This window comes from Opisthorchis viverrini (assembly GCF_000715545.1).
Source record: "Opisthorchis viverrini unplaced genomic scaffold opera_v5_69, whole genome shotgun sequence".
Classification (NCBI taxonomy): domain Eukaryota; kingdom Metazoa; phylum Platyhelminthes; class Trematoda; order Opisthorchiida; family Opisthorchiidae; genus Opisthorchis; species Opisthorchis viverrini.
Genome location: NW_008751725.1, coordinates 1,370,612 through 1,392,981, shown reverse-complemented (window position 1 = coordinate 1,392,981; position 22,370 = coordinate 1,370,612). Strand labels below are relative to the sequence as shown.

General features: G+C 40.1%; 1 protein-coding gene across 1 annotated transcript in view; it reads right to left on the bottom strand.

Moving 5' to 3' along the window:
- Positions 1–21,646, bottom strand: part of T265_04300 (hypothetical protein) — a gene marked incomplete at both ends in the record, with an annotated part of 60,433 nt that extends 38,787 nt beyond the window's left edge. The window contains 2 exons of the mRNA XM_009168999.1: positions 8,513–8,827; positions 21,365–21,646. Of these exons, the coding sequence (XP_009167263.1) occupies positions 8,513–8,827; positions 21,365–21,610 (561 nt within the window). The remainder of the gene's footprint in view (positions 1–8,512; positions 8,828–21,364) is intronic.
- Positions 21,647–22,370: the final 724 nt, after the last annotated feature.

Genomic DNA, 22,370 nt, shown 5'->3' with positions numbered 1-22,370 from the left:
GATTCGGTTACGCTTCTTTGTGATTTAGACAACAGTGAACAACCAGCGCGTGATTGCTAAAAGTCCTGTCACTCAATTGGTCCAAAGTGAACTTGGGCTTACAACAGCTGTTACTTCCGACACGCACTAAAAATCGTTGGTTCTGTCAGTACTGAGCCGCGCCTGTCGGTTCGCCTTCTGTTACACCTACTGCTGACGGCCGCCTTTATCTCGTCGTGTCTTGCTCAGTTGATAACGGAAGAATAACTGAGGGACCTCGATGAGCATTTATAACCAAATACAACATTTGAACTAAGCGCGGGGTTGATTTTGTTCCCAAGGTTTTTAATTCATTGTGGTATGGTGGATGAGAAAAATGCAATTGCCGGAAGGTTTTTAATTACTTTCTGACAAATGCAAGTCCGCATTCAGTATTTGTCAATTAGTGTAACTCAATTTAGATGAATGATCTGGCATGAAGCTCAATATGTTAACCCATAGCACCGTTCGAAACTTGCTGTGCCAAAAAGTGATTTAGTGCGAAATGTTCTAATTTGTCTCACCGTGTTGCCAAAGGTTTCGTCCCATTTTTGGATTTTCCGACTCATCCGCGTTGCTTTCACCTTATTTTGTTACTCATATACCCCGCTTTCACCTCCTTTTCGACATGTGTTACTCCTTTATTCAGTTTCTTTCTTCTACCAAACATGTGTCTCCTTGCAAAGCGCCAAAAGACATCTTCTCCAAGTTTCGCTTAGTTTTCCAAACAATCAAAACTATCAGATTGAGCTCCATTCTGCCAGGACATACCATCATTTTAATTATAAAATTAATATGGTTTGGCTCCTTGTCGACCCCAATTTTAAAGCGAAAATGTTATTACTTGTATTTTAAAACATTTGCGCCTTATTCCGAATTTTGAGCTCTAAACAGCAAGTTATTAGTAATCAAAGCTTACTTTGTTCTCTACTGCATTTCCATCGTTTTGCAGTTGTTATCCTTGCGATAACTTAAGATTCTTCAAAAGATTTCGGATTGGATAAAGAATAAAAACAACAGCCTTTACTTTTGCCCATTTTGATAGTAGATAATTTTGTCATTGTTTCGGGGTGTTTCCGTGAAAATCCATTTTCTGACTGCGACAGTGATGAACTTTTGCCATTTACTCGGCATACATAGAAGTTGATTCCAACGATATACCTTGTCAATGATTATCAATGGTTGTAACCATAAAAATCGGAATTTACTGTTTCTGTGAACTTCCCATATTCATAACACTCTTAGGCAGACAATATGTTCAAAAGTCCTTTTTCGCTTGTCTCAGCTGTGTTGGTTTCGCAATTTTGGGACGTGAGCCTACAAGTATCACAGGTTTTCAGGCATGAAGCAGCAATTCTGGCCGAGCTGGCTGCACCATAGTGGGAGTGGGGGAAATCTGGTGAAAGTATTTGCCGGCAGTATTTGTACCGCGTGCACAAGGAACACCTAATCATATTTTTCATTGTTTCCTTTCTAGTACAGCCAGAGCTTTGGGAGAAAGAAAATGTGTCACGGGTATTTACGGTCTAATAGACTGGTACTTTCAGCCATCTTGAATCTTTTAATCCGGATGTTATTTCCTCAAATGAGTGGTTGATCCATGCTATCGTTCGCCGTCCCAGTTTTATGAAGTCAGAATTGTGCTTGGGGAAAAAGATAGCAGTCAGTACATTATCTGGTGACGCAGGCACCGCATTTTCTCCGGTAAAAGTCAGTTCACACAGAGCTCACTTATCTTTCATGTAAATCATTCTTTGTTGTGAGTGTTTTCAGTAAAAACAGTAAAATCGGGGCATTTTTGTCCTCTGTAGTCGACACTGCCGTGTCTGCTTGCTGTGTGCAATGGTTTTAGATGTTTATAACCTTGGTAATTAGTTGAATAGACGTCGCGTCGTCGCCAAACAAAAAATAAAAACATAAATTCAACAGAACCCGAGAGGCTTTCCCACTACACCGTCGCGGTTGGCCGGTGCCGTATAGTATCACAAATTCTGGTTAGTGAACGTGAACGTTCGTGATCTGTTTTCGAGAATCTTCTATGTAGGACATTTAGGCACCTACTAGAAACGATCTACCGACCATATATCGGGTGCAGAGTAACCTACCCAAACACGCGCACTAGCGAAGTAAGATAACCAAGCCCCAAGCCTTATAAAATGCGAGAACCTGGGAATACGTGTAGCGTTGATCAAAACAAAGTGTGCCACTTACAGTGGCGCTGATAAGCCTCAATTGTAGTTCGATGGATGTGGACGATGGCCGTGATCTTTGTATAACCGTAAATCTGCTTGATTCAGCATCAGTGGACAAACATTTCGTGAAAAATCCTTCTCTATCAATGCGGCGTCTGAACCCACCTGAATTATCCTGTGGCCATAAGAATTCACCAGGTTGAGTGACATTTGCTGGTGACTAAGAAGAGTACATAGTCAGGCAAATATGTTACACGGTTTCCTCTATTAAGCATTGTACATTTCATCGGTAACGGCCAGGTGTACGCAAGATTTACTTGTTATACTCCATCACTCCAGGCAGGGAAAACTCGCACTGGCGTCGTCATATTGACTGGTGATGAAACGTTCGCAATCCAGCTACCAAGCTCGACGATCATACCGAAAACCAGTCAAAACACTCCCTAACATTCTTGAGAGGGCCAATCAAAGATCTACGATTTTGATGGGACTTTCTCTCATGTAAAAGCCCTCCTGTTCAGTAAGGTGCTTTCGCGTGAACGCTATATTTGTGGGATTCAATAAACATAAAAACTACAGGATGGGGGTGTATAGTTACAAAAGCGGACGCCAAGATTTAGAATTCGCTGTAGCAGAGACCAGTATGTTTACTGACCACAAGAACAATATCCCGAAAAATTAAAATTGGCTTACGCAGCGGATGCAGCTGTGAAAAAGAACGGTGGTATCTTTCGTGAGCTGTATTGCCAATTTTTAGTAAAAATGTCGAAAGATTTGGGAAGTTTACGAGTACAGTGAGAGGTGCTAATGAAGCTATAACTTCACAGAGATGAATTTTCTTATCGTTTTGTCCTGCTGTCTTCAAGGCCACGAAACGTAAAAGTATTAGAGACATGTGATTTGTAGTATACTACACATCAGTAAGGATTAATCTGAATGCCGACCACAGAACACTTGAGGACTTTTGTGGGGAACTCAAAGGCCTGTATGCTCCATTATACTTCTCATTCCTCATTGAATGATGGTTTTTTCTATGGGAGTTTACAATTTTACGGGAAACTGTAGCATCCGGAGGACAAACAGGTTTCATGACTGGAAGCGTAACAAAGGAGGTTTAAACAAATCTAGCGGTCTTCTCTATAAACAGGTGAAATCGGATCAACAGGAACGGAACTATTGGAATGGATTATATATCCACGAACGAGTCAGCGTCTAGGAACTACAATACACGAATTGCATGTACCAGTGCAATGAACAGTTATAATTTTTGTCGGAAATTTCTCAGGAAGCAAAATTATAGGCTACCATGAAATATGTGTTTAGCTGCCAAATTTTCTGCGTCACCCCAGTTAGGGCAACACTGTGACCCACCCTGAATTTATTTGATGGGTAGCCGGCTGTACTGGATGTTGCAGCTAGGTATTGTATGGGAATTTTATTCTGAAAGTCATGAGTTATTCTTACAAGACAATTTATACCATGCATTTAAGTAACAAAAGCCCGCCACTTGAGGCCGTTATGCCGGAATTTATCTTTACTTGGTAGTTTAGTGTGTATTCCGATCATAAGCATACAAGACGATTAGCAGCGGTTTACGCGTATGACAAATTGTGAGGCTTCTTTATTTCTAGCAACATACGAAGGCTCAACTTTTCGTTCTTACGTTGGTTCCCATTCAATTTCACTGCATCACAAAATGTCTACAATTGGTTTGTCTCGGTGATTTTTAAGATCGAAAAAGTTTTCGGCTACTGAAAATAAAGACATGGTGACAGTTGTATTGTGATGAGCCCTGAAACGTGACAGGGTAATAGGAATTTTACGGTCAAAGCTGCAAGCATCATTTTACAATTGCACTGAACTGAGGTGTTTTGGGGATAATTCCTGAAGTAGAATGAATGAATAACATTCTACTTATTGGATATTTTAGACTTTTTTCACTCTATCTTGCAGACATTGAGTGGCTGACATCCTGTCAGTTTATTTAAGTTAACATATCAGCTCTCTAGAGTGAGCATCAAGGCTAGATCAAGGCTAAATCAAGGCTACATGTCTACTTAATCTTCATGCAGCATTACGTTGCAGACCATCCAAGATTTGACCAACAAATCCACTATGTATGTTTCCAGAGGTCGTTTGTGAAATGTGTTTTCTTCAGCGGAGAGCACTTGAAAGCACAGATATGGCTCAACAGTATGGCGACTAAAATGTCCAACATACGCATTACTCTATTTTATGCGAATGGTTGCATGTACTGCAGCACACTGAATGAGAATAAGTGCATTTTACTCTGCTTTACACACCTGATAGTCAGCAGCCCTAACAGCGGCGTAGGGTCAAACCGTTAAATTAGACTGCATACGGTGCGAATGTACCAACGAACAATATGAAATCATTTGGAGTCAGTTGAATGAGATATGTCGAAATTACTAACAAAAGCCCTCAATGTGCAAGAAATGTTTCCACCGCTGTTGCGTTCAAGGCGAAATGCTGTCTAAGCCCAATATGACTGTATAGCATTCAACGTTCAACATCTTTTTGGAGGATACAAGAAGGCACTGATATGTTATTTTACATTACAGAGAACAAAACCATGCGGGATGTAATACAAATGATACCCACAGCCATGACTCTAGTCAACACAAAGATGATAGTGTGAAGTTTGAATGGGTGTTTGCTACAACTGAGTACACTAAAAACTGTCTAAATTAACAGCGTTTGAAACCGACAGCATTAAATGAGAGAGTTGAGAATGAATGTGAAACGTTTGTGTTCGAGAGAAATCTTGGCACAGGTGCACAGCGGCATGGCACCTAGGGTATTCGGCCAGTTTCAAAAGTAATAAGTGTGTCTGGTAGCTGACACATGTGTCAAAAATGTACACACTCTACGCGCACCAAAGACCAAGTTAATAAAACGGTACTCAAGCCTGTTATCTTGGAACTAAAATAAGCGACATACTGGCATTGCGTGTACATTTTGTGCGATATGAAGGAATCACCCTCTGGATATTACGTGATATTGTTGGACAACTAAAACTATTTTTTTAAACCACCATCCAAAGTGTTCGTCTTAGTATTTAAATAGCACCTGCATGTTGGCTCTTGGAATGACTTGATTATCCGGTAAACAACTTTTATTTCCCGATTGAAAGATGCGAGGAGTTAAAACGGATTGCTTAGGTGTGTGAAGTCTATGTAAAGACGTAAAAATGCTCGTTCATTTGTCATTACACGAATCACTGAAGCTGAGGGCATGTTCACTGTGAGAATGGAAGACCTTCTAGCTCCCTGTTTATTCACGTCACGATAGAACGACCACAGCACAACGGATACGCATTCAAAGCAATACACGTCGAAGGATATTCCAGACTCAGAGCTGCGAATTTAGCCGCCCAGTCGGATTAAGAACAACATATATATATTTTTTTAAAAAATTCCGGAAAGGATGTCGGAGGCCACATTATTGCCACATAGAATCACCTGAAGAGCAGATTCTAGAGTCTTCGTGTATTGAAATCTAGAGACGGGAGTCAACCGCCCCGTGGAACTGTTGTTGAGGTAAACGCACACATGTGCAGAATTGCGGCAAATTATTACCAACATTATTTGATCAGATGCTGGGCTCCATAGTTAAAAACTCAAACTGAACAATGGTAAGAAATTTTCATGCCCAAAATGTCTTAGTACATGGCTTTGGTCGGCAATACACAAAACTGCGTGGAAAGTGTCGTCTTCTGGAAATAAATGGTGCAGTATAAGGAGAACTTCACAGAAAAACAATTTACACTTTTCTGTCCAGCTCCAGAGCATACAAACGTTGGAAAATTGACAGGTTTCAGAATGCCTACTGACGAACACACGTGGTTAAAGATGGAAAGGTGAAAATCAATAGGTATCTAGATCGGTGCGCACGAGCGGCGAGTGAAAAAGGGCCTGCAGTGTAAATCTGAGAAAACAAAGCGTGCAGTTAACTGTTCTGTCGTTTTCCGTTAGACCACAAGGAGCAGTTGCCAGAAATTGGCAACAAAATCGCAAGATTTTTCTGATCATTTGGTTTTCTATGTAAAATTGTCAAGTTTGCATCACACAACATTAGTTAAACAACTCCTATGCACGTTTTCTTTCATGCCAGATGATGTCAATAATAATTGTACGGAAAGCAGAAATCAAAGAGTGTCCGCTTACGAAAAATCGTCAAAAAGACGTGATCCTGGACAATCGTAGGAAACACTCTATCCACCGTTTCAAATGGTGATTCATATTGTTAGTTAGCCTATCAGATTTGCTAGCAGAATGGCATCCAAACGATCTACCATCCTTCCATTTAAGATGAAAACTTTGGTAATCAATCGTACCATAGTGAAAAGTCCTCAATTCGGATTTACAGATGTAATGATATTTGATTATCATTTAAACAACCAACTAATGATAATTGGTGGTCGGGCCTGCGCATTGCATAATGAATGAACCGTCTTCAACATTCTCAAATGTATGAAATTATTCAAAGATGGGGAAGGTATATACGGCGTTTTGAAAAAAACGCAAACCAACAGCAGATGCACTATGAAAAGAAACGTCCAATTCCATTTGTACACGTCAAATTGACTGAGTGCCGTTTCCGGTGCTCAGGACAATGCTGTTAAAAATAGCTTTTTCACAGCGAGCACTTCACTACTTTCACTGTAGTTAATGGGAGCGAAAAATCGTGCCTTGTACAAACGTGTCCCACGGATGACATTGTGTTTATTCAAGTCCATGTTACAAATCCACATGTATTATTTTCAGTAAACTTCAACCGGGTTTTGAAATTGACACAAAATACACTGTGGAATTTTATGTCATCCAAAGTGTCCAAGCTGTGTAGACGTTGGCGACGTCCACAGAATAATGTGGCTCTTCTCTCTGTACCACATGGCTTTGGAGAGAACATTAAATGATATTTGACACTCATGCCATTTGTCCCTTCATTATGAAGAAGCACCTGAGTTATGTTTCTTTGAGTCTTACTCTTAGAGTCTTACTCTTTAGAGCAATTGCAAAGATGAGCAATGATAACTGTATTAGAGCGCATTTAGCCTAAAGTGTATTTGTACCTGAATTTTTATATTCTTATGATATCACATCTTACGTCCGCTTTGGTTATTTACGATATAAGAACACTATGGTGGTTTCCGTAATGCATACTCAGGGAGAGGCGGAATGTTAATGGACTAATGCAGTAACGTTTACTGTCTGCATGAAGAAAACCGGTATCTTCGGTTTTCATCACCTGTAAGCTTATACAAACCATTTTTTCACTGCTTTTTCTTGATGCTTTCATTACCTGGATAATGCTCTGTCATTATTTGTTATTAGGCCCCATAATGCCGTCCGTATATATTTTCGTGTTTCATTGGAGAGAAGTAACATATAGGTAGTCGGGTATGAGTTAATACGTCAGATAATTAATTTTGTGGTTTTAAATGGCTAGATCTAGCAATTACTGAACTGTCGAGAAGAAAGTGAGCAGTTATCATTAATATGAAGGTCGTAAGAGTCACCTTCACCCCCCGATCAAGTACAACAATCATGCCATCAGAATGATGGTTTCAAACTTAACATCAAAATAGTCATAATCAAATGATCGACATGTTTGTCGAAAAAAGCACTCCGTTGAATAAAATAAAAATTAACAACGCCAAACCGTTTACCCCATCGCTCGGCATACCGCCGTGTGATTGCTTTTTAGCACGCGTCTACAAAGTCACTTCGTCGAGCGCGCCACTTGCTGGTGACCTACTAAAACCACTTAAGTTACCGGATGGCTTTTGGATGCGAACAAATGGGACGTGCAAAATGACGCCCTTCCTTAGCCCAGACCACTCCCCATGTGCGCGATTTATGAGACCATCCTACAGGTTATTCTCATCCTACGTCGGAAGCTGAGGGAAGCCAACACTGTATGTTACACAAATCGTATTAAACAGTCAAATCAAGAGGGTTGCAGCTAAAGGACGAGACAGCATTATTCACTTTTACATAGACAAACACGCTCATCTGATTAGAGATTATGGGTACAGGGGATCACATTTTTCTTTTAGATGTGACGTGTTTCTATTCTATTTCACAAATTCACAGGTAGTGAGTAATATAACCCTAGCGTGTGAAACAGTGCCTGAAAGTCAAGTACGTCAAGCATGAAAGAACCTGCCCTTCCCTTGAAAAGATTAAAACTAGAGATATATGTTGTGTCAACACGAATTATTCGTATAAATATAACCCTATTGGTCACTAACCCAAAATAAAACAATAGCAACCTACATCACGCGTAGTCCTCCTTTCGAGCACCACTTTTCTTCGGTAGGTTTGACGGTATCGTTTCCCGTTGATCACAAACTCCTCCGAAACCTGTTCTTCTCGTGGTAAAATCGAACTTCCTTTATTCTGGGCTGATTCCATTTCCAGTAGTGGGCCATAATCTATTCCGGTCATACGATCGATTGTGTTTGCTTTCGAAGCCAGCTTGCATTTCCTGCCTCCTCTTGACCATCTACAACTTCTTGACATAGGTGTGCCGACTGTGTGAAATCTTCTGTACGACGGTCGTCGATCAACGTCTGCTTCGGAACTATCTTCCTGTGGAACACAAACACATAATAATGACATGAATGTTGGATCACTTAACGGAGAACTTTAAAAGAGTTTGCTTTAATTGGTTAGCATTCTGAGTGAAGCTTGTAAGGAGCAGGTAAAGGCTAACTGTTTCATAGCTGCGCAAAGTTCTAAAAGTCATTTTCAAAGCACAACCACAGCATGAAACATATACTAGTCCTCAAACTCAATTGATTGCTTTCGCTAGCTCTACTCCATTTTCATAGATCTGTATGTACTTTTACTGCCACTTACGTTGTATCTTTTATATTTGTGGGTTTTTGAAGCACAAATGGCAAGCTCCGTGATAGCACTGAGGACCTTTTCTGTTGACAACTCCTTATGCCACTACAGTGGCCCCAGCTGTGTGAAAATTTTTTAATAATTTGAAAGACGGTTTTAATATACCAAACACCTCAGCGTAAGTCTAATAAACTGCAAATAAGCCGTGCTGAACTGTGCACGCGCAGCTTATTTGAGCAGGATCATTTGGCTGAACAATTGCCGGCAGGACTTACTTTGGCACGTATTCAAGGATCTTATTTTATTGGTTCTGGTTTGTACTGCCAAATCACATCCGCAAATTCGGGTGGACAGCTAGACATCTTATGAAGCAGTGACGTAATGAACTTTACTCGATGAGTTTTTACGGTTAGTTCTCTCATTTATTCACTTAGCAGCACGATAGCTCCTGTCAAGCCATGCCGGACGGACGTTGCTAGGTGATAACTTATGGGTAGTTGTCTAAATAATACGCCCCTCTTTCTACAGTTGTATTGCGTCAATTCTAATTCTGATTTACTTTTGTCCAATTCTCCCGAATCGTCATCGGGAGAAAGCTACATGCTGGGAAAACTTCTGCACATTTTCAAGCTGTCTTGATTACATTTTCTTCTGGCTTGGCTACACAACCGAACGTGTTTTGTATCCTCAAGGAACAAAACTTGAACATGTTACATACAATGTTGTCCATGTTGGCTTCCACTAAACGGAAACCTAAAAGGTGCTACCAAGAAATCGTGTCCTATGTTGTTCAATGTGCCGACAATTTGGGGGCGCATTGTGAAAACTCGGAGTGGATGCTTGCTTTGAGAATTAGGTTCCCGTCAACAGATAAGTAATTGGTAAAATATCAATAGATAGGCATCCTTTTTCAAATCACTTCAAGTGAATTCAAACCACAGTGAACTGGCTAGCACCACATCATAAGTCTGCTGGTGTGCACTCACTTTAAAAGCGAGAACCTTTGGATTTAGTACAAAAATTTGGCGAGTTTTTGAGATAGGACACGGCAGGTGATTAGTATGGGTCATATCGCACACATAGTCCACTGTGTGATGTGATGCGACGCCTCAGTGCGCAGAGCACAATAGATATGTGTCAACCGATTTCTGGGTTCAGATTTAGATCATCGAAACAAAATTTTATTCATGCTAATTCTTCAAGCCCTGGAGAGCTATCTGACAAGAAATGGGTTACGCCCTAGTGAAGCGCGTTGAATTAGGACGTTTGCTTCGTGTCCTCTAGTTGCTTCATGTAGGCGTGGTGCTCCGCTTCAAATTTACTACAAAGTTTGTTTGAAGTATAATCAGAGACCAGAAAATAATAAATGTCTTCGGTATATGTTTCGCGAAAAGTTCGTTGATGTCACGGTGGATGGAACTTTTAAAACTTGGTTTCATTCAAGTGAAGCGACGACATTTTAGGCAAGTGCGTGTGAATTCTCATGGCTGGGGTTCCCGAGATCACATTCTGCTGCAAGAATGCGTGAGTCAGTATTTGTCTAACCCGCGTGAGTATCCCATCGTGTCCTCAGCTAGTCCATGTTTTTGTGTGTGTAATCTGAAGTAATTTATTAGGGAATTTCTATGCGCTCTTCCATTAACTGTGTCACACACATCCACACCGACAGATTGCTATCGTTCAGCAGTCTGTGTTGGTTTTCCAGGAGGAGGAGGAAGGTCTGTAGAGTGTTTGTGGGTTCAAAGGTTCTCTTGAAAGTCACTTATAACAAAAAAACTCTATTTGTGCTTTGGTCACATTGCTGACTAACAAATTCCGAATTAGGAAGTAAACCAGTATCTTTAGTCACGAACTTGTCTGCATTCCTTTGCATGCTTTTTCCTTTTTCTTGTGAGGGATGTCACAGAAAAGCTATTTCATTTTGTCAAACGTACCAGAGTAAGTTGACCTGGTTTAATGGAGCTGCGCCACGATACACTTTACAACGCTATATCTTATGTCGTTTTAGGTCAACAAATTATAACACGGCTAAGCTTTTACCTTCCGATTCGAAGCCGGGGGGGGGTCGTTCCGAGATGAAACAGATCTGACAGAATTCAGTATTGATCGGGAAAACATTATATGCTTCTGTCGCAAAACATGGGGGGCAAAGTGCTGTTTAACTTCTATTTCTAGATAATGGCACATGAATTCATTCTCAACTTTCGTCATCATAAGTTTCATTCTGGAATAGACGGGTAAATTTTGGCTTCTTCTGCCTCAACTACGGCTTAACACTGACTGGTCTAATACAAACATCCAAATAAGCGGACTACGAACAACGAACAGTGATACACGTCATCAGGCATCAGAACCGATTTAAGTACAATTGAATATTCTGGCTGGATGCAACAATGCAACTGCTCCTATTTACAACGAATAAATGTTCAAGGGTCAAAACCATTGGCAATCACGATAAATCTCAGACCAAACACGGTTGTTGGTGCCTTGCTGCTACAGGTTTTGATATTTGTCGAAATCGCCCAACGTAAAAAATAACACCTCATTGACACATTCAACTAAGAAATGGCGGAGAAAATGTATCTTACTGATGGAAACACTGTATAGGCGATAAGATTTTTCCATTGGAATCAAACGTGGAACAAATCAAATGTGGAACAAATCAAAAGTGGAACAAATGATATTACATGTACAAATTTCGAAGAGATGGGTTGCCGGATTCCTTGTCTCTGATACGCCATATAGGGATTGGTACTACCCGTCGTCATATTGCTCCACATATTGTAGTTCAAAGTGTTTGATACTCTCCTATTCTGAAGAATAATTAATCTGGTTGTCAATTTTGGCTTCCAAAAATTCCAAAGCTCTAGGGAATTTACGATGGCAAAAACAGATTGGGCTAACTTTCAGCATCCGTTTGCGTGGTGAGCATACATGATCAGCCGGAAAATGATGGAGTATTAACCACTCAAATAAGCTGAAGTAGTGGTAACCATTTTTAAACAGAAAAGTTTTTGGAAGCGTACAAGTTATATTTTTTGTGCTGTTTTTCACCTTGTCATCTGCGATCCGAAATGAAATAGCTTTGAAGCATCGTTAATTAAAAAACTGAATAGGTTTACGCCTCGTTAACAAGCAGAAAATAAATAAGAAACTATTTTCGGGTAATTTTAACGCGTTCAGTTCATGAATATGATTTGAGAGCCGTTTACTTTTGAGCAAAAAGCCGGGTAACCATGTGGCGCCAAGCCATTTCTTCAGTATGCAACACTGAGTCTGACGAGTCTTGTGTGCACGCTAACAAAAATCAACGGTTCCTTTCCCAAAAGTTATCACGCCCGGTCAGGAAACTCAGTTTTTCCCATCTTTTCTACAAGCAAGCACACATAAGGGATAAATTCATGACTCCGAATGAGGTATGTATCTTGCGTAAGTTATTAATAAATAGGCCGAATTACACCAAGTACACACCAGCACACCGACACGGTTTCCAACATCTTGGGTTTATGTGTGTAGTCTTCGTTCTCGCCGCCATGAAACATATCATATTGCACCAATGACTCACTGAATTACTACAAATCCTTTGTTAGTTGACTTCCTCTTCTTCGACGGATATCATCTTCCAATCGTCTGCCCATAACTCAGCCAGCAAGCTTAAGTGGTGCCATAAAATTGATCTGTGTTGTGTGATTTTTGCTGTATTCCGGTGAGACATGCTGTACGCGAAAACGTCTGTTGTGTGCATGCTAAAGTAGCGTGTTTTTCTGTGTCCGTTCTCTCCTGGAATCCGGTCAAGCTAGTTGAAGCCTCGTGGTATGTAAATGGCAACAAATTATGCACAGGTGTCTCCATTCTTTGTTGAATGTTATTGCACAGGAAACCAGTTAAGTTGAATGCGATTTCCAAACAATGGTGAACTTGAAAGACATATGGAATGCACATGAAAAAAACAAAGGTATCGCAAGTCATCTATGACAACATATTTGTAAAATCACAGCCGTTTTATGTTAACAAGTTGCAGTCTAACCGCGGGTGTCATATTCGCTCATTCTGGATGACCCATCGCTGATTCGTCACACATACTAATGTGGTGATACGTCCTTGTTTATTCTAAATGCCCTTGCCTGTAGCGATAGTTTTAAAAGACACATAAGTGAAGCACACATTACACTCGTGGCGACTTTAGAGATTAGTGCCTTCAGTGACTGGATTTGTGTGCAAGCGTTTCTGACTTTGTAAAGATTTTTGCTATCCATATTGACCAGCCTGCTAAGAAAAAGCTGGTCCATTTGCACTGAGTGTAACTAGAGTTTCATAAACTAAAATTAATAACTTACGACATATTCAAACTTCTTCCCAGCATGTAAACGTTATTAGCATATTAAATTTACTTTTGTCGGTACAAGCAAGCAAAAGCTCAGCTGCTTTTCGCAGTGACAGAAAACACTAAAAATCTGCTCGCGGATTTGGATGTATCACGTGACACTAAACAAGAACAAGCACAAAATTTCCAAAACCCAAGGTCTCGACAGTTTTGGTGGTAAGTCGGGGGATACTGTGAGTAACCAAACAGTTTCCATGCCATAAATTTGGCCAAACTACGGCCGGATGTACAACTGTTTCGCCTTGTCAGAAATCCATGGTAGTATGAAAACTACACGTTGCCAGAGGGGCTAAAACTCTTACCCTTCTGGGTCACAGAGGATAATCAGAAATCTGATCAAACCAAACATCACCAGATCAGTTGATTATTGTAAACAGACTCAACACCTGCTGTAAGCATCACTTTTTATAAATTTAGTGCACCCATTGCAGTAGCCGAAACCACGTTCCATAAAATATATCGAAATGTAATGTAGTTTTTCAATGCTAATTTTTTCGCTACCGGTAATGGCCCATGTTCTTGAAGTGAGGAAAATCCATAAAATGTCTTCATTAAATTGAAGAGTGAAAGCTAACGTTCAAAATGAGTGGGTTTAAACAAAGTGCATTCTCACTTTCTACACTGATGGGACGCCAGATATCAAATCCCAACTGATATGTTGTACTTTGCTAAAACTAAGATAAATTTTGTTTCTAGACCGTGTAAACTATATGCAACTATACGAAGGCGAGCATGAACCCAAATTAATATAGACACCATGCCGTATTTCGGCAGCACAGTGAAATATAAATTCACAATAATCTTGTTCTACCAATAACAAGCTTACGAAACTGCACTTTCAGGCGAATGGCACGGCGAAAATTACTTTATTTTATTTTCAGGGAGTTGACAGGGTGAAACATTGTATGAGGTGGGCAGGTCGGGTTGGACGTTTTTGTTTACGTAATTTTTGTTGTTGGAATTCGGTAACCAATCACTTATTTTTTAACACCAGACGCACCTAGTCTGCAAAAGCTGTTGCCTGAGAATAGCTGTTCAGCCGTGAAACCGCTTTTGAGTAATCGCTCGGGCGGAAGACTCCCTCCCGGTGTTTTTCCGCGAGTGCTCACAATACCTTGAAAAATTTCATAAGTTCACGCGCAAAAGTGCCAAACAGGCGTATCACTTCAGTTTAGCAATAACATAGCTATCTTGTGCCAAGATGTCTTCGGTGTGGGCAGATGGTAGTGAATGAATGGTTTTGAATAAACTGCGCCATTCTGAACCATGGTTTTTGGTGTTCCTAACCACAATTTCCAAATGCCGACTTTAATTTTTCAATGTGGACTTGGTATAAAAACAGTTGAAGTCCACATGATTTGTGAACTTTTTACTCTACTAAACCGGTGTTTGTCATGATAAATAGCCTCTCTTTATTGCTGGAAACTGTTTTCTCCCTAAAATGGAATGTCAGAAGCCTATGAATAGCAATGACTATTGCATATTGGTTTAAGTGTATTCATACACCTGCTGAACACGCTTATTCATTCAGGGGAAATCACACAGTTTATCAAATGCATTGCTGTTGAAGTAGACTATTCCGTTTCACTCATTGTTTGCCTCAGAAAATACTACATGGTCCATTTTATGAAGCTACAGTGGGTAGTCGTTAACAGGTGGTTACCCATTACCGATATTACCGAGTAAACGTGCATCACCAGGGATAACTTCAGTTCAATTTTTTGGGCTCAAAATCCCGGTTATTCGAATTACCCACCATACACAACGATTCCAAAGATGAAGCTCACTGAATTGTTTTTTCCGTCAACAAACAAAACACACGTTTGAAAAGGTTGTGAAGTATTTGCTTACGAACCTCTCGATGAATGTAAGATTGTCTTAGCAGGATCTTAGTTTGCGCAAATTTCTTACTGGCATTTTCCCTTGTGAATAAACAACGGAATCACTGAAATGTGTGCTGCAATTGTACAGCTATTCTAGTAAAAATTATTACTTTGTCAGCAAGCTGTCTAGTGTTCACAATGCAACGATGTACTGTATACCTAAACATGTTAGGAACCTATGAGGTCTAATATTTGTCCATTTAAAAGAGATTTTATAGCATCAGTATTGTCATTTGTTCACATACACAGTCGCGAAATTACAATGTTAATGTTAAACTGTCCGACATATTGAAGGTAGTCTGAAAAATAAGCCAAGATGTCATTTTTATCTTTCCGGTGCAGTAAATTTATCTCAAGGCCAGAGTGAACACTGCTCAAGCGACTGCAAGAGATTTATGTCATAGCAAACGATAATTTTCATTGAGCAACCTCCTCTAGAAACTGGTTGAAATATTTTTCGCTGGTAAAACAAGAAGATATGGCTACATGTAACTCATGATCCCAAGACAAGTAACACTCACGGAAAGACATAATTGTGTGATGCAAAGATGCCATGACTACACTGTTGGATGCCGTTTACAGGGGCGCTGGGCAGGAGATACATCAAAGCCGAACAAAATGCTGCTGAAAACGGAATCGAATATCGGTATCAGTAATCTTGTAACTAGCGTAAATGTAAGCAGTGTCTCTGTAGACCCTATTCGAGATAAGAATCTTCAACTCTAAAGAGACAGATATGAAATTTACATGAAAATTTTTCGCTTGTAGTTTCGCGGTTTTATCAATAAGTAGATAGAGAGTCGACAGAGCTTGAGACCTAATGAATTAACAAATTGTAACTAACCAGAAAACGCGATGAGTAGTGATATAACTGATCATGTAGATGACAAGCTAAACCAAAAATGAGAGGAAATACATATTTTGGTGAAGTGTAAAATCGGAGTTATTTCGTGACTGGATGAGACTGGACGGCTAGCGTTTTTCAGAAGTTCAACAATATTAACGTCCTTGTGCTGCAATCGGTTACGCAAGTAAAAAACAACTACAGTAGAGGGTATACTGGCAGAATGTTTGTACTAGTTGCCACTGGACGGTTTATTGACTGGTCGCATTATTTCATGCAGTTCCAAACCAGATCCAAGTAGCAATATGATCAATTTGAAACTTCATCAGTCAAAATGCAGATATTAATTACGTTTCATGAACATCCACTTTATTCATATATTTGTTTGTTCTGTTCAAAATTACGTAAAATAGATCTGAACAATTGCACTACTCGGTAATTCTTCATGAGATTCGTATCCATTTTATCATGTTTGACTAAATTTTTTCTAATAAGTCGCTTTTTTATGGCATTTCGAGGCTAGGAAAATAACCTGTTTAGTTTTTTAACTTGCCTACTCCCCCTGATAAAAGATTCCTTTAGCAGACTCCTTGATCCGTCTGATTTAATGATAACGTTTTGTAAACCATGTTCTTAATAGCCATTCCCATTCTGAACATTAACTGTCGGCTCTTAAAGAAGTCGGACACTGAGACAATATGCGTTGTTTCATCTATATGATTAATCTTCCCCGGTTGTCACCCTAACAGGTTACTGGCCTAACTGTCGGATGTTGTCCCGTCCGTATGCGATAAATCACAATCACATAGTCCGACGTACTTTAGCTTGTTTTATCTACTCCATTCGGGACTGAGCACTGGTTGATTATGTGTAAGAAACGGCAACTATTATGTTTTAATGCAGACAGACCGTCAATGTCTAGATTTAAGCAAGACTTGATGTTAATATGATAAATATTAGAATGTCAGATGTTTGGCTACAACATTCACTACCTTTGAATAAATTAATTGTATCCAAATTTACCGACTTGCACTGTGTCTTCGCACAAAATGGTTGGCAATTTTGAAACATATGGGTACATTTCGGGGAGGCTAGTCGTTGTTCACTTAAACGAGTAGCCATGGAGGCGTTTGGAGATGCGCAACAAGTGCTATCCTACGATAATCCTTACTCCCCAAAAACTCAGCCAATTTGAACACTATTTGATACTTGATGAGCCTCGCAAAAATGCGTGAAAAATCAGTTAGTTTGCATGATTCAGAAATTTTGATACGCATCCAGTTTCTTTCGGACAGCATGATTGTATCCAGACTCTACTCATTCAAGATTACATATATTTTATATGGTTTGTTAAGTCAAACAAACACATAACGGGCATTTTCCTCAAAGACCCGAAACACTGGACATTCTTTAAGCTGTGTAAAGTATTCGGTTTGGAGACATCGCTCTGTTTTATCCCGGATCTCGATAACTCAGCCCTCGTGGGCTAATCAACTGCCAAGCTGATCTCGCCGCTTTGCTGTGTATTATCTAAATTTTACTAACGTCTTATCATGTGTGCTAGTAGGCACCTGAATTTGAAATGCAGCCTCAGACATGTGAGGACGAAAAATATGCACGAGTCTACTTCGCCCGCACACTGGACATTTGAACAATGTTGACAATATGATGGATTCACACCATATATTGACGGTAGCTAGCTCCGGTCACGCAATTTGTGATCCAATTGTTTGGGAAACCAGACGACCTTGTTGCAATTGTTTGTGCACAATTACCACTCCTAGTGTCCGCTTCACAACAACACAGCAATTATCATGTCACGGCGGTTGTTGATGAACAAGTATGCAACCAAATTTCCAAACCTGGCGGAAAACTCAACCACGAGCACACCACATTTCAGTGCGCGCCCTCCTTTTTGTCAGCATATGATGATGGACACCTTGATCACATGTAAAGCCAATCAGTTAACTTCGGTTGTCATGCCCTTTTGAGTAGGAATGACAGCATTTGCAATCTATAAGTGTGACATTCCTTTGCTTTAGATGTCACATTTTAGGTTCCATCACTAGATAGGTTATGAGAGTAAGAGTACCTGACATGCTCGTAACACCTCTGTACAATTGTTCGCCATATGCTGATGAAGCTTGAAGGACAGTTGCTTGTTCATATTTTAATGTTGGCTGTGGGCTTTCGCAGTAAACCACCCAGAGACTGATTCTCAGACGGTAATCACTGGAATGCTAGGTCAAAACAGATAGTATGGTTATGAAGCAGATTCCATGCAAGTGCGTAGCGCTACGCACAACTACGTACTGATGATGTCAACTCGACTGGTGATGAAACGTTGGCAATCAAATTGCTCAGCTCAGCGAACAAGCCAGCGACCATCTACGCTACCTGAGCTACCGACATTCTCCTTTATAGGGCTGTTTAAGGCTCGGTGCCTCAAAGTAACATCTTTGAAAATCAGTGTCTTTTCCATCCTTTCTATTGGTAAGTCTCAAACCATCTACGTACCTGAGCTACCGACATTCTCCTTTATAGGGCTGTTTAAGGCTCGGTGCCTCAAAGTAACATCTTTGAAAATCAGTGTCTTTTCCATCCTTTCTATTGGTAAGTCTCAAATCATCATGCTTAGGGCACTTTGCTCAACCGCGGTTGCAAACATCTCAAGACCTTTTAAAACACCGGAAGGAGCCAGTAATCTCACCCACTTTTCTCCAAATATACGAGTTGGTTGTGGTTGGAGTTGTTGTATTTCCTCTCCTCTATTACAGTTAAATATGGTCGTTAACTTTCTTTCTTACCACTAAAGCTGGGTAATCAGCTGTTTAAAATCGTGTGATGATATGCAAATGGGGTCAAATCTAATGTTTGCAAAAGATGTGAGATAGCCTAAGCCTGAGAAATAACACTTGACAAGTTCCTCCAGAAGACCTTGCTAAATCCGACTGAAGGTTTGCAGAACTAAATTCTTTTGCATTTTTTGCTTCCTTCGTTGTAGACAAAGTTAACAAGTTAACAAGTTAACAAGGCCAAAATTAGCACCCGGCTATTTTCAAGGACATGCAGATTATGATATTCCAGGTTCGCAGAATACAGTACAGCACTTGGTGAAATAAACCATAAGTGTCCTTTTTTAATTTTGCAATCTTGTTACCCAGTCATTACTGCCAAAAGTTTCTCCAAACAATGATTGTTAACAGCAATCATAGAGCATTTGTCCTTAAGATATGAGATTATTCCTGGGCTGAACTGTCAGTATATGACATACCGTGTGGCAGACTAAAATTAACCTGACTGACTGAAAGAGATTTTGTCTTCTAATTTAGGTCTTTCTTCCTATTTGTGTTTCGGAAACGCTGATCTATCATTGTTGTAGCTGATGCGTACTGAGGTGATTGACAGTTATTAACTTATCTTGGCTGACGTAACCGCATATTTCTACGTAAATGCCGGACAGGTAGTAGGAAAAACCCATATGGAGTGCTGACCTAACTACCTGGTGAACCAACGCAAAAGGTTATGTGGTTTTGTGGCTACTGTTGTATTAAGCTAGTTTGCCACTTTCGGTTTGGAATTACAAAGCCATGGCGAAATAATGAGAAGATTACCGAACACATTTAGCTTCATGTCCACCACCTGGTGGCTAGGGGCGATTTCTAATTTCTCACAAACCTGTTCACTTCACCGGAAAACAAACGGATTTTTAAATTACGGGAAGTAGATTATGGCCGACATCCATCCTTACACTTTTTGCATATATAACCACCTTTGCACTAAAGTGTCTTTTTCGACTTGGGTACACTGGTTTTCACTAGCATCTCAGAAAGCAGTCGACGGGTTCTGACGTCCTCTTTGACCGATGGTTACCTTCCAGTGAATATACCCTAAAATGGCGCAATGTTTTGCTCTCTCAAGGCCAAACAACCAGTTTAGTGATAAAATAAAGAAAACTTCGACTCAGAACAACGAGTGAGGTTAAAAAGTGTTTTTTAATAGTCATATTCCAAGGAAGTGATCTCATTTACTCAAACACACTGAGCCATAAGTTTCCCGACCACCATGACGGATTGATGGGCTTTCTTAAGCAAACTGAGCCACTCTTGGCTTACCTGATTAGCGGTATCCATTAGTTGTGCAGTGAATTAACGCCCTCTTCATTTTGTCATAAGTTGGAAAGCATAAGACAACCTAAAGTGCAGGACACTGATGCTACGTTGCCGATGTTTGTGTCACATAGCTGATGCAGATAATAGCAAAACGGGTACGGGTTTGGCAGGGAATATCCCACTGTTATCGAAAATGACCGACCAAAATTCGTGAACACATTTTACTTTAATTACTGGGCACCGAGAAAACAAATGTTACGATGTATGTTTTCACAATCGAATAATTTACAAGGTTAACTTTAGCATATCTCAAAACTAAGCGGATAGTTCTGGATTTTCAGAGACACAGCTGACGGTTAAACCAAACCAACGCATTCAAAAAATGTCACCAAACAGTGATTTTTATCTAGTAAGTAAAATGTCACAAACACTGGAGAAACCTCTCTACTATGAGTCAAAAACAAATGTCAGTCAATACATTCTGTGTAATTCAGTATGAAAGTAACGGTGTGAACTTGGAATGCGTCCTGACTTTAACATTCATCGGAAATCAGTTTCATCTGGGAGGTTTTCTTCCAGTAGAAGCTACAATAAATACTAAACTAATAAGAGAAATAGGTTTATTTTTGAACATTTTGTGCTAAGATTAATTTGTTTGTGGTGGCCTTCACTGTCAATGGTTGCATTCCGCAGTTCTTCTGAATTTTCGGAAATTGGCTAGGTTGAGCTAGTAAGGGCGAACTTTTATTGGACCCAACTAGAAGGATTCGTTCTGAAAAAACCCCTCCTTACCACCTTTCAATTTCTACACCGTTAAACTCTAGTGCGTGATAACAATTACAGGATTACGTTTACAAAAATCCTTAATTTCTTAATTTGGCGTCAAGTAGGCGGTATATTACGTCATTCCTGAGAACCCCTCACGTCGGAATGCTCCAATAAAACCCATGGTCTCAAAAGTCAATATCCTTGTAAAGACTGGTAAGAATTTCCGACCAACAACCATATTTCTCTAGAGAAGAATTCCTAATTGATATGAAACATTGAGTAACTCACTTCACTTGAGGACTCGGTATTCCTGTCCGTCAAAGCTCTGGTAAGTGGCCTAGTTGGAACCGATGGTGAGCCACCATTGAAGTATACGGACTGCATTTGGCATGTTATATCCGCTACTTCACGACGCATTTCCTCGACGCTTGGCATTTGTACAACCAAGCAGCATCTATCCACGGTTGCAACTGGTGCTTCGATTTCTGCCTCCGCTTTGTCACCGCCACCAGACATGGGTTTGTTAAACTCCATTACTGGTGACACTCTTATAAATGATGTGTTCTTCACCTGAAAAATCTCCAAAGAAAGACGCGGTATCAGTTTTTTCGAAGACACTTTCACTCGAATAAGATATATCTAGCATAATGCAGCCAGAACTGCCTGATTGTGTGCCTATCTATTCTGCTGGCAACATGCAGCAGGAACAATTAATTTAGTGCCTAATTGTGTGCATCGGAATCTCAGGTACAGATCAGCTGTTAAAGTTTCAAGTCCAGATAATCTCCCAGTGAGCGGAGTGTGAAACCTGAGCATGATTGTATAACAGCATGGTATAACGTACATACTAAAGCAGTGAATCTCGCATTGGAAAATAATGCGAAAATAGTGTTAGTAGACATTTCGCTTAATATGCAGGCCGACATTTGTACGTATATTTCTGTGATTTGAGGAAGTTGAGGTGCGATATGACCATTTTGCTGTCACTCTTCATTTGTCTGGTATTTACGCGTTGGCGTGAATCTCCAGGTTCTTTTATTTACCTTAGAAAATCCACCTTAGACAAAACAAAGTGTCTGAGAATGAGCGTCATACTCTTCAATGCTGCTAACCATTTTAAATCATTGCATCTAAGGGGATAACGAGGTTTTCACTTCAACTCAGTGCACGTCAGAGATGCAACATGTAAGCTAACTGCCGGTACCTTTCTCTAAAGGCTTCAAAACCCGAAGCAACTCCAAAGTATAGATCTCACCTTGCTCCTTGTATACTGTTTATTACTGAAAGTAACTTC